The 13,858-nt window shown below is 45.6% G+C and overlaps 1 protein-coding gene across 2 annotated transcripts in view; it reads right to left on the bottom strand.

Moving 5' to 3' along the window:
- Positions 1-5,190, bottom strand: part of LOC139263286 (trafficking protein particle complex subunit 6B) — a 51,436-nt gene extending 46,246 nt beyond the window's left edge. For both annotated transcript variants that reach the window (XM_070879129.1, XM_070879127.1), the window contains exon 1: positions 4,947-5,190. In XM_070879129.1, the coding sequence (XP_070735230.1) occupies positions 4,947-5,042 (96 nt within the window). In that variant the 5' untranslated portion in view covers positions 5,043-5,190. The remainder of the gene's footprint in view (positions 1-4,946) is intronic.
- Between the last annotated feature and the right edge of the window lie 8,668 nt (positions 5,191-13,858).

Raw genomic sequence — 13,858 nt, 5'->3', positions numbered from 1 at the left:
TCATAGCTAAGGTTTACCAGTCATGGAAGTTCAACACAAAATATTGTATATAGTCAATTAAAATGCCTCCATTTTTACCTGGACTTCTTCCACAGAAAATACCAAAAGCTGAACAAAGCCAATATAGTCTTAGACACATAAGACACATAGAAAATAGGTGCAGGTGTAGGCCATTCGGCCCTTCTAGCCTGCACCGCCATTCAATGAGTTCATGGCTGAACATGCAACTTCAGTACCCCATTCCTGCTTTCTCGCCATACCCCTTGATCCCCCTAGTAGTAAGGACTACATCGAACTCCTTTTTGAATATATTTAGTGAATTGGCCTCAACAACTTTCTGTGGTAGAGAATTCTACAGATTCACCACTCTCTGGGTGAAGAAGTTTCTCCTCATCTCGGTCCTAAATGGCTTACCCCTTATCCTTAGACTGTGACGCATGGTTCTGGACTTCCCCAAACATTGGGACATTCTTCCTGCATCTAACCTGTCTAAACCTATCAGAATTTTAAACGTTTCTATGAGGTCCCCTCTCATTCTTCTGAACTCCAGTGAATATAAGCCCAGTTGATCCAGTCTTTCTTGATATGTCAGTCCCGCCATCCCAGGAATCAGTCTGGTGAACCTTCGCTGCACTCCCTCAATAGCAAGAATGTCCTTCCTCAGGTTAGGAGACCAAAACTGTACACAATACTCCAGGTGTGGCCTCACCAAGGCCCTGTACAACTGTAGCAACACCTCCCTGCCCCTGTACTCAAATCCCCTCGCGATGAAGGCAAACATGCCATTTGCTTTCTTAACCGCCTGCTGTATCTGCATGCCAACCTTCAATGACTGATGTACCATGACACACAGGTCTTGTTGCACCTCCCCTTTTCCTAATCTGTCACCATTCAGATAATAGTCTGTCTCTCTGTTTTTACCACCAAAGTGGATAACCTCACATTTATCCACATTATACTTCATCTGCCATGCATTTGCCCACTCACCTAACCTATCCAAGTCGCTCTGCAGCCTCATAGCATCCTCCTCACAGCTCACACTGCCACCCAACTTAGTGTCATCCGTAAATTTGGAGATACTACATTTAATCCCCTCGTCTAAATCATTAATGTACAGTTTTAACAGCTGGGGCCCCAGCACAGAACCTTGCGGTACCCCACTAGTCACTGCCTGCCATTCTGAAAAGTCCCCATTTACTCCTACTCTTTGCTTCCTGTCTGACAACCAGTTCTCAATCCATGTCAGCACACTACCCCCAATCCCATGTGCTTTAACTTTGCACATTAATCTCTTGTGTGGGACCTTGTCGAAAGCCTTCTGAAAGTCCAAATATATCACATCAACTGGTTCTCCTTTGTCCACTTTACTGGAAACATCCTCAAAAAATTCCAGATGATTTCCCTTTCACAAATCCATGCTGACTTGGACCTATCATGTCACCTCTTTCCAAATGCGCTGCTATGGCATCCTTAATAATTGATTCCATCATTTTACCCACTACCGATGTCAGGCTATAATTCCCTGTTTTCTCTCTCCCTCCTTTTTTAAAAAGTGGGGTTACATTGGCTACCCTCCACTCGATAGGAACTGATCCAGAGTCAATGGAATGTTGGAAAATGACCGTCAATGCATCCGCTATTTCCAAGGCCACCTCCTTAAGTACTCTGGGATGCAGTCCATCAGGCCCTGGGGATTTATCAGCCTTAAATCCCATCAATTTCCCCAACACAATTTCCCAACTAATAAGGATTTCCCTCAGTTCCTCCTCCTTACTAGACCCTCTGACCCCTTTTATATCCAGCAGGTTGTTTGTGTCCTCCTTAGTGAATACCGAACCAAAGTACTTGTTCAATTGGTCTGCCATTTCTCTGTTCCCCGTTATGACTTCCCCTGATTCTGACTGCAGGGGACCTACGTTTGTCTTTACTAACCTTTTTCTCTTTACATATCTATAGAAACTTTTGCAATCCGTCTTAATGTTCCCTGCAAGCTTCTTCTCGTACTCCATTTTCCCTGCCCTAATCAAACCCTTTGTCCTCCTCTACTGAGTTCTAAATTTCTCCCAGTCCCCGGGTTCGCTGCTATTTCTGGCTAATTTGTATGCCACTTCCTTGGCTTTAATACTATCCCTGATTTCCCTTGATAGCCACAGTTGAGCCACCTTCCCTTTTTTATTCTTACGCCAGACAGGAATGTACAATTGTTGTAGTTCATCCATGCGGTCTCTAAATGTCTGCCATTGCCCATCCAGAGTCAACCCCTCAAGTATCATTCGCCAATCTACCCTAGCCAATTCACGCCTCATACCTTCAAAGTTACCCTTCTTTAAGTTCTTTAACTCTTCTTCATAACATGCTTTCATAAATGTATCTTTAGTTGTTTTGGTTTGATTCCATATCTTACAACACAATACTTAATTGGTAGTCCATAGTTTCAAGCCAAGAATGTGATCAAGTTTCCTACAATTCTTCTTTTATCACAATATCCTGTTGACTTCAGTTCTTCCACCATCCGAACATTAAAACATTTATTTAAGACTATTTTTATCCTTCTGTTGTTTTTGTTTACTTTTTTCATTCTTTTATTACATACAACTTCCAGTCTGACACAAGAGTAGCGAACTTCCTTCCTGCCCAAGCTGCTCTGGCAGCACCGATCAGGACATGCATGTTAATTGCACAGCAATGACTTGATCTCACTATTCCTTCTCTATTGGGAAATATCAATGGTCCAGCTGGATTCCCACCCCACTGCCAGTTGGTAAGTTCTGCAATACAATATTTACAGGGCAACTCCTGGCATACAGATGTTTTTTTGTTAAGTATTTTTGCATTTGTATACACCAATTTAGTGATGTAATTTGTATCAAAGCGCACCCTCATGTCAGATAAATACCATCAAACCATAATCAAAAAGACACAATGTTGTTCTGGCTACTTCCCTAATGGCAATGACTGTATCCTTTTGGTGAGGAAGTGGCACCATTACTTCTTTCTTTTTAAAAGAAAGTTACAATGAATAATGAACAGTTTTCCACGTGTTCAGGTTTTTTTTTAAAAAAGGGAAAGTATTCTTCTTTATACAGTAAGTAGTGAGTGCATTGCACAAACAGACTTGAATAAATTACAAAGAAATAATTCACACATCATCCACACAAAGTAGTTCCTGCTTCACAGCGACACCAACAGTGGTATATAAACCAGGTGGCTGGCAGATCGATTAAGTGCCAGCAGGTTTCAGACCCAACTGCAGATTTCAAACTGCACTGTAAATGTGGTCTGCTATAGTTCCGATCCCAAAGGACACATTTAAAGCAGGGCCAAGAAGGAAAAAAAATAATACAAAGGAATCCTGTATTGTTCGCCCCGCTTGGAAGATAGCATAATAACTTGAAACTAAAAAAAAGCTGAAACATTTCCTACCCATGTGCCATAACTAAAGGAATCCCCAAGAGATGAGATTGTTTTTTTGAAGGTGCCAATTTGAGTGGTGCTTTCAAACTCAGAACTCGGGAGCAATTCACTCTAAGTTTCACTGATGGAATATGAATGCACCAGGTCACACAGTACAATCACAGTGAAACCACAAGTTTGGTTAAGGATCTGGGTTAGTTAAGCAAAAACAAATGACAAGAGCTGCATGTACAAGCCATCATTTCAGCACAATGCAAACTGTGCCAATGAAGCTGAACACTGCATTCATCAGCGAACATCCCCACTTCTGACCTTATGATGGAAGATGGTCATTGATGAAGCGACTAAAGGTGGTTGGGCCTGGGACACTGCCTTGAGGAACTCCTGCAGCAATGTCCTGGGGCTGTGTTGATTGGCCTCCAACAACCACAAATATCTTCCTTTTTGCCAGGTATGGCTCCATCCAATGGCTAGCTTTCCTCCTGATTCTCATTTACTTCAGTTTTACTAGGGCTCCTTGGTGTCACACTTAGTCGAATTTTGCCTTAATGTCATGAGCAGACATTCACATTATTTGTATTTACTTAAACATCTACCACCAATGAGTACAAAACTTTGCAGTTTTTCTGTATAAATTTATCAGACATAGGACATCTTAGTGCAACTTCCAGGTTTTGGTCCAACAGTTGCGAGCAGTACTTTCACTTTGTCAGCATGATCGCTGAAAATGTTGACTCTCAAGAGATGCGCCAAGCCCACCCTTTGCCATGACATGTCCTGTTGGAGCTGCTCATTAATGGCTGGGCTTGCTTTCCACTGCTAGAACCGTTATTCCAATTGGTAGAGCTGACCACAATGACCGTTCCCTCTACACAAAATGTTGCTGGTGTTACCCTGGGACTGAAGTCCACATTTTTCATATATGTTATACACTATTTTAGGGTTTTGAAGCCAAGGCAGGTAGATGGAGTTAAGATACAGATCAGCCATGATCTAACTGCATCATTGGCTGGAGGGGTTGAATGGCCTACTCCTTTTCCTATATTCCTTAGCAAGTAACCAATATGCAGGAACCAAAAAAGTAAAGCACACACAACAATCAAATTACACTTGAATGCTGGGCTTTTCATCTTACCATTTCACCTACAAACACACACAAATGTTAAAGTACACATGCATACGCTGTCTGAATGAGTATTGAGATCATATGCCCAACAACGATGTTCAATACTCATTTATTATTTACAAATCAAATGTAGAAGTAGCCACATCTGGATTCCCAATTAGCCACATTAGACAACGCTGCTTTATCAAAATCCTTCATACAATGTGGGTACATCTGGTCTATGCCGAATATACTGGATAATAATGGAGGATCTTGGGGTGACTGTTTTTTGAATTAACTTGACATACAATATACAAACTAGCGTAAATCGCCCTGATTTTGATATTGTGGAACCCCAGCCGAAAGCTTTGTTTTTAAGCTGAAGCCCGATCCCCTCCCATCCCCTCCCCTCCAGCCGCTTCCTCACCATCTCGCCCTGCTCGGCAGATTTATAAACATAAGAAACGATCTCCGTGTGAAGGAGCTGGAAGAGAGCCTCGTCTGCCATCTCCTGCTTGTTCATCCTTCAAACGGTGAGTACGGGTTAGGCTAGGCCAAGGGCTCCCGGTCAGCAGTGCTGTTCACCGGCAGCCAAGCACCCAGCCGCCCACTCACCGCACTGGCTCTAACTGACAGCTAACAGCCCGCCGCCCGTTACCATCCCAACACAGCCGCCCGGGAAACGTCACTTCCCCTCGCTCTTAAAGGCACAATTAACACAAGAGGAACGTCACTTCCCCTCGCTCTTAAAGGCACAGTTCGCCCAAGGGGAACGTCACGTCCCCTTGTCATTAAAGGCACAGTTCGCAGATGAGGAAGTCATTTTCACTCGTCCTTAAAAGCACAGGTCGACCAAGGGGAACTTTAAAAAAGGGGACAAGTCCAACTACGGCAGCTACAGAGGAATCTCCCTGTTATCAACCACTGGAAACAACGTCGCTAGAATCCTCCTCAACTGTTTTCTCCCTGTGGCTGAGGAGCTCCTCCTGGAGTGACAGTGCAGATTTCGTCCACTATGGGGTACAATGGACATGATTTTTATGGCGCGACAGCTACAAGAAAAATGCAGGGAACAGCGCCAACCCTTGTACGTGGCCTTCTTTGACCTTACAAAGGCATTTGACACTCAACCGCGAGGGACTATAGAGCATCCTCCTCCGTTTGTCACCCTCCTGCTCCACGATGACATGCAAGCCGTGATCCTGACCAACGGATCCATCACAGGCCCAATCCACGTCTGGACCGGGGTCAAGCAGGACTGCGTCATCGCGACAAACCTCTTCTCGATCTTCCTCGCTGTAATGCTCCACCTCACATTCAACAAGCTTCCCGCTGGAATGGAACTAAACTACAGAACCAGTGGGAACCTGTTCAACCTTCGTCGTCTCCAGGCCAGATCCAAGACCGTCCCAACCTCTGTCGTCAAACTACAGTCCATGGATGACGCTTGTGTCTGCGCACATTCAGAGACTGAACTCCAAGTCATAGTCAACATCTTCACTGAGGCGTATGAAAGCATGGGCCTTACACTAAACATCTGTAAGACCAAAGTCCATCACCAACCTGACCCTGCCACACAGCACTGCCCCCCAGTCATCAAGATCCACGGCGCGGCCCTGGACAATGTGGACCACTTTCCATACCTCGGGAGCCTATTATCAGCAAAGGCAGGCATCAACGACGAGGTTCAACATCATCTCCAGTGCGCCAGCACAGCCTTCGGCTGCCTGAGGAAAAGAGTGTTCGAAGATCAGGCCCTCAAACTTGCTACCAAGCTCATGGTCTACCGGGCTGTAGTGATATACCCACCCTCCTATGTGGCTCAGAGACGTGAACCATATACAGTAGACACCTCAAATCGCTGGAGAAATACCACCAGCGATGTCTCCGCAAGATCCTGCAAATCCCCTGGGAGGATAGACGCACCAACGTTAGCGTCCTCGATCAGGCCAACATCCCCAACATCGAAGCACTGACTACACTCGACCAGCTCCGTTGGGCAGGCCACATTGTTTGCATGCCTGACATAAGACTCCCAAAGCAAGTGCTCTACTCGGAACTCCTACATGGCAAGCGAGCCCAAGGTGGGCAGAGGAAACATTTCAAGGATACCCTCTGTCATGCACGCACGTGTGTGCAGCCCAAGTATAAAAGGCCAGTCATTTTTTATATTAGACTTTGGGCCTTAATAAAGCAGAGCCAAGGTCATACCTCTTGGCGTTAAACAGTACTCAGTCTAACAGTTATTGCACACACAACATTTGGCGACGAGGCAACAAGAAACTTTGCATGCAAAAATGAGCACAATTCGATTGTTGGAGTGATTTATGGAAGGAGAAGATTGGGCAGACTTTGTGAGCCATTTGAACCAGTTCTTCATGGCCAATAAAATGGAGGAGGTTGGCGACACAGATCGGCACTGGGCGGTGTTCCTCACAGTTTGCAGTCCAAAAGTTTATGGTCTGATAAAGGATCTACACCTGCCTGTGAGTCCAACAGAGAAGACATATGAAGAATTGTGTACACTGGTACAGGACGACCTTAAGCCACCTTAAGCCAGGCGAAAGCATCATCATCTCTAGATACAGATTTTACACGCACGTTCACTCGGGCCAGAATGCAGCGGAATTCGTTGCCGACCTGTGATGTCTAGCGGGACCTTGTAAGTTTGGGGCTGTGTTGGCAGACATGCTGCGGGACCTCTTTGTAATCAGCATCAACCACGAGGTGATCCTGCATAAGTTACTGGCGGTTGGACTTGAACAGATCACGATCACTCAGTCATGCATGATGATGGATCTAAGTCGAAAGCAGATGTCAGTGAAAAATCGAAACTCGGCAAGTACTGTAAATATGATTGATTCGGCATTCGGCAGAGCGGCACATGGCAGGGCATACCCGACTGTGTACGCGAAACCTGTGGCTGCCCAAAGTCCGCCAACGGGAATGCATCCGATTTCTCCGTGTTGGCGTTGTGGGGAAAATCACTGGCACCAGCAGTGCCGATTTAAGCAATATAGTTGAAAAGGCTGTCTGAGAGTGGGGCATCTCCAGCACAAGTGTCCGCAGATGAGCAAGCGTGCTGTGACACACCACGTGGAGGATGATGTTCAGACTAGCGCGGATCCGGATACGCAATCCGAGATACCAGAGGAGGAAGTGTCTGGACTGTACTCATTCCTCACTAAGAGCAAACCGATAATGATCAACATGAAATTTAATGGGGTGCCGGTATCGATGGAACTGGACATGGGGGTGAGTCAATCGATAATGAGCCAGAGGGCATTCGACAAGCTGTGAGATACTAAGGTTGTGAGGCCCAGGTTGAATCCAATCAATGCCAAGTTGCGCACGTACACAAAAAAACTCATAACGGTGATTGGCAGTGCCTCAATTAATGACGGTGCAGTTCATGAGTTACCACTATGGATTGTCCCAGGCAATGGCCCAATGCTGTTCGGCAGGAACTGGCTTGAAAAAATCAGATGCGATTGGAACAACATCAAGGCGTTGTCGTCCGAAATACATGTGCTCAAGTACTGAGCAAGTTCCCCTCGCTGTTTGAACCAGGCATCAGCAACTTCACGGGACTCGGATGCAAGACCCATCCATCATAAAGCTCGGGCAGTTCTGTATATGATGAGGGAGAAGGTCGAAATCGAACTGGACAGACTCCAGCATGAAGGGATCATATCACTGGTCGAATTTAATGAAAGGGCCAGGCCCATTGTTCCTGTGCTGAAAAGTGATGGCACAGTCAGAATCTGTGGAGACTACAAGACTACAATCAACAGGGTTTCGAAACAGGATCAGTACCCGTTACCGAAGGCTGATGACCTGTTTGCAATGCTAGCCGGGGGGAAGTCGTTCACCAAACTGGACTTGACATCGGCCTACATGACACAGGAACTGGTCGAGACGCCGAAGAGACTTACATGCATTAACACGCATAAAGGACTGTTTATTTATCACAGGTGCCCTTTTGGAATTCGCTCGGCTGCAGCAATATTTCAGAGGAACATGGGGAGTCTACTGAAGTCCGTTCCCAGAACCGTCGTGTTCCAAGATGTCATCCTGATCACAGGTCGTGACTCCGAGGAACATCTGAACAACCTGGAAGACAGACAGGAAGCAGAGAGTCGGGATAAACGGGTCCTTCTCAGAATGGCAGGCAGTGACTAATGGGGTGCCGCAGGGTTCAGTGCTGGGACCCCAGCTCTTTACAATATACATCAATGATTTAGATGAAGGAATTGAGTGTAATATCTCCAAGTTTGTAGTTGACACTAAGCTGGGTGGCAGTGTGAGCTGTGAGGAGGATGCTTTGAGTCTGCAGGGTGACTTGGACAGGTTAGGTGAGTGGGCAAATGCATGGCAGATGCAGTATAATGTGGATAAATATGATGTTATCCACTTTGGTGGCAAAAACATGAAGGCAGAATATTATCTGAATGGCGGGAGATTAGGAAAAGGGGAGGTGCAACGAGACCTGGGTGTCATGGTTCATCAGTCATTGAAAGTTGGCATGCAGGTACAGCAGGCGGTGAAGAAGGCAAATTATATCTTGGCCTTCATAGCTAGGGGATTTGAGTATAGGAGCAGGGAGGTCTTACTGCAGTTGTACAGGGCCTTGGTGAAGCCTCACCTGGAATATTGTGTTCAGTTTTGGTCTCCTAATCTGAGGAAGGACATTCTTGCTATTGAGGGAGTGCAGCGAAGGTTCACCAGACTGATTCCCGGGATGGCGGGGCTGATGTATGAGGAGAGACTGGGTCGACTGGGCCTGTATTCACTGGAGTTTAGATGAATGAGAGGGGATCTCATAGAAACATACAAAATTCTAACAGGACTGGACAGGTTAGATGCAGGAAGAATGTTCCCGATGTTGGGGAAGTCCAGAACCAGGGGTCACAGTCTAAGGATAAGAGCTAAGCCATTTAGGACCGAGATGAGGAGAAACTTCTTCACTCAATTGTTAACCTGTGGAATTCTCTACCGCAGAGAGTTGTTGATGCCAGTTCACTGGATATATTCAAGAGGGAGTTAGATATGGCCCTCACGGCTAAAGGGATCAAGGGGTATGGAGAGAAAGCAGGAAAGGGGTACTGAGGTGAATGATCAACCATGATCTTATTAAATGGTGGTGCAGGCTCAAAGGGCCGAATAGCCTACTCCTGCACCTATTTTCTATGTTTCTATGTTAATCATGCAGGAAACATATGGATCAGACAAAGCTGCGCACACAGACGAACCAGAACAGTCGGAGGAAGAGACAATCGACGACCAACCAACCTACCCCCAGTCATCAGAGGACTCAGTGGTCATCAGTGAATTGGGACTTTCAATCACTGGCATGTTCAATGAAAATGGACTTTCAATCCCTGACATGGCCATTGCCACTCCCACTAGGTCAGCCACCAGTCACAACAGACTCTGAACACTCACCCAAGGCTGGAGTTGAACTGAGACGGTCAACCCGGGAGCGTAAAACACCGGACCGTTTCAATTTGTAAAAGACTGTGTTAATATCTCAGAGGTGGGTATTGTCATGTATGTACTTTTGTATGGGATCACGAGCCCAAGTATAAAAGGCCAGCCATTTTGTATATTGGACTTTGGGCCTTAATAAAGCAGAGCCAAGGTCATACCTCTTGGAGTTAAACAGTACTCAGTCTAACAGTTATTGCACAACACCCTCAAAGCCTCCTTGATAAAAATGCAACATCCCCACCGACACCTGGGAGTCCCTGACCAAAGATCGCCCTAAGTGGAGGAAGTGCATCCAGGAACGCGCTGAGCACCTCGAGTCTCGTCGCCGAGAGCATGCAGAAATCAAGGGCAGGCAGCGGAAGGAGCGTGCAGCAAACCAGTCTCACCCATCCTCTCCTTCAACCACTGTCTGTCCCACCTGTGACAGAGACTGTAATTCCTGTATTGGATTGTTCAGTCACCTAAGAACTCACTTTTAGAGTGGAAGCAAGTCTTCCTCGATTTCGAGGGACTGCCTATGATGATGAAAGGAAGAGTTCGCCCAAGGGGAACGTCAATTCCCTTCGCCCTTAAAGGCACGGGTTGCCCAAGAGATGAGGAGAAGCGAGCAGTTGCGCAATGACTATTCAATTGGCTGATTCTGCACAATTTACTAACTTTCTAAAAAAAAGTGTCTTCCATGCTCAAGTTCTACAACTACTAAAATGGCAATTCATCCTATATACTTAGTAAATGATGGAATTACAGTGGAAAAGAAAGAACTTGCTTTTATGTTGCACTTCTCACAGCCTCAGGATATCCCTTAAACACTTCACAGCAATGAAGTACTTTTGAAATGTAGTCACTGTGGGAATGTAGGCAAACACAGCAGCCAATATGCACACAGTAAGGGGAAGGCAGCAGCGGCCAAGGTCATGGCACTGTGGGTGGCTCTGCTGCAAAGGAGGGCAGGAAAAAGAGTGGGAGAGCTATAGTGATAGGGGATTCTATTGTAAGGTGTTTCTGCGGTCGCAACCGAGACTCCAGGATGGTATGTTGCCTCCCTGGTGCAAGGGTCAAGGATGTCTCGGAGCGGCTGCTGGGCATTCTGGAGGGGGAGGGTGAACAGCCAGTTGTCGTGGTGCATATAAATACCAATGATATAGGTAAAAAGCGGGATGAGGTCCTACAAGCTGAATTTAGGGAGCTCGGAGTTAAATTAAAAATAGGACCTCAAAGGTAGTAATCTCAGGATTGCTACTAGTGCCACGTGCTAGTCAGAGTAGAAATAGCAGGTTAGTTAAGATGAATACATGGCTTGAGGAGTGGTGCAAGAGGAAGGGATTCAAATTCCTGGGACATTGGAACTGGTCCTGGGTGAGGTGGGACCAGTACAAACCGGATGGTCGGCACCTGGGCAGGACCAGAACCAATGTCCTAGGGGGGTGTTTGCTAGTGCTGTTGGGGAGGAGTTAAACTAATATGGCAGGGGGAGGGGAACCTATGCAGGGAGCCAGAGGGAAATAAAATGGGGGCAGAAGCAAAAGATAGAAAGGAGAATAGTAAAAGTGGAGAGCAGAGAAACCCAAGGCAAAAATCAAAAAGGGCCACATTACAGCAAAATTCTAAAGGGACAAAGAGTGTTAAAAAGACAAGCCTGAAGGCTCTATGCCTCAATGCGAGGAGTATTCGTAATAAGGTGAATGAATTAACTGCGCAGGCAGCTATAAACGATTATGATATAATTGGGATTACGGAGACATGGCTCCAGGGTGACCAAGGCTGGGAACTCAACATCCAGGGGTATTAAACATTCAGGAAGGATAGACAGAAAGGAAAAGGAGGTGGGGTAGCATTGCTCATTAAAGAGGAAATTAACACAATAGTCAGAAAGGACATTAGCTTGGATGATGTGGAATCTGTATGGGTAGAGCTGCGGAATACCAAAGGGCAGAAAACGCGAGTGGGAGTTGTGTACAGACCACCAAACGGCAGTAGTGAGGTTGGGGACAGCATCAAAGACGAATTTAGGGATGTGAGCAATAAAGGTACAGCAGTTATCATGGGCAACTTTAATCTACATTTAGATTGGGCTAACGAAGCTGGTAGCAATGCAGTGGAGGGGGATTTCCTGGAGTGTATTAGGGATGGCTTTCTAGACCAATATGTCGAGGAACCAACTAGACAGCTGGCCATCCTAGACTGGGTGTTATGTAATGAGAGAGGACTAATTAGCAATCTTGTTGTACGAGGCCCCCTGTGGAAGAGTGACCATAATATGGTAGAATTCTTTATTAAGATGGAGAGTGACAGTGTTAATTCAGAGACTAGGGTCCTGAACTTAAGGAAAGGTAACTTTGATGGTATGAGATGTGAATTGGCTAGGATAGACTGGCAAATGATACTTAAAGGGTTGACAGTGGATAGGCAATGGCAGACATTTATAGATTACATGGATGAACTTCAACAATTGTACATCCCTGTCTGGAGTAAAAACAAAACGGGGAAGGTAGCTCGACCGTGCCTAACAAGGGAAATTAGGGATAGTGTTAAATCCAAGAAAGAGGCAAATAAATTGTCCAGAAAAAGCAGCAAACCTGAGGACTGGGAGAAATTTAGAATTCAGCAGATGAGGACAAAGGGTCTATTAGGAGGGGGGAAATAGAGTATGAGAGGAAGCTTGCAGGGAACATAAAAACTGACTGCAAAAGCTTCTATAGATATGTGAAGAGAAAAAGATTAGTGAAGACCAACGTAGGCCTTTGCAGTCATAATCAGGTGAATTTATAATGGGGAACAAAGAAATGGCAGACCAATTGAACAAATACTTTGGATCTGTCTTCACTAAGGAAGACACAAATAACCTGTTCGGGAAATTGATGGGATTGAAGGCCGATAAATCACCAGGGCCTGTTAGGCTGCATCCCAGAGTACTTAAGGAAGTGACTCTAGAAATAGTGGATGCATTTGTGATTATTTTCCAACATTCTATTGACTCTGGATCAGTTCCTATGGAATGGAGAGTAGCTAATGTAACGCCACTTTTTTAAAAAGGAGGGAGAGCGAAAACAGGAATTGTAGACCGGTTAGCCTGACATCGGTGGTGTGGAACATGTTGGAATCAATTATTAAAGATGAAATAGCAGTGCATTTGGAAAGCAGTTACAGTATCGGTCAAAGTCATCATGGATTTATGAAAGGGAAATCATGCTTGATAAATCTTCTAGAATTTTTTGAGGATGTAACTAGTAGAGTGGACAAGGGAGAACCAGTGGATGTGGTGTTTTTGGATAGAGAACTGGTTGGCAGACAGGAAGCAGAGAGTCGGAATAAACGGGTCCTTTTCAGAATGGCAGGCAGTGACCAGTGGGGTGCCGCAGGGTTCAGTGTTGGGACCCCAGCTATTTACAATATACATCAACAATTTAGATGAAGGAATTGAGTGCAATATCTCCAAGTTTGCAGATGACACTAAGCTGGGTGGCGGTGTGAGCTGTGAGGAGGATATTAAGCAGCTGCAGGGTGACATAGACAGGTTAGGTGAGTGGGCAAATGCATGGCAGATGCAGTATAATGTGGATAAATGTCAGGTTATCCACTTTGGTGGCAAAAACAGGAAGAGAGAATATTATCTGAATGGTGACAGATTAGGAAAAGGGGAGGTGCAACGAGACCTGGGTGTCATGGTACATCAGTCATTGAAGTTTGGCATGAAGGTACAGCAGGCAGTGAAGAAGGCAAATGGCATGTTGGCATTCATAGCTAGAGGATTTGAGTATAGGAGCAGGGAGGTCTTACTGCAGTTGTACAGAGCCTTGGTGAGGCCACACCTGGAATATTGTGTTCAGTTTTGTTCTCCTAATCTGAAGA

Source organism: Pristiophorus japonicus, chromosome 4 (assembly GCF_044704955.1).
Source record: "Pristiophorus japonicus isolate sPriJap1 chromosome 4, sPriJap1.hap1, whole genome shotgun sequence".
NCBI lineage: Eukaryota > Metazoa > Chordata > Chondrichthyes > Pristiophoridae > Pristiophorus > Pristiophorus japonicus.
The sequence above is the reverse complement of the archived record's forward strand: the minus strand, read 5'-3'. Positions and strand labels throughout refer to the sequence as shown.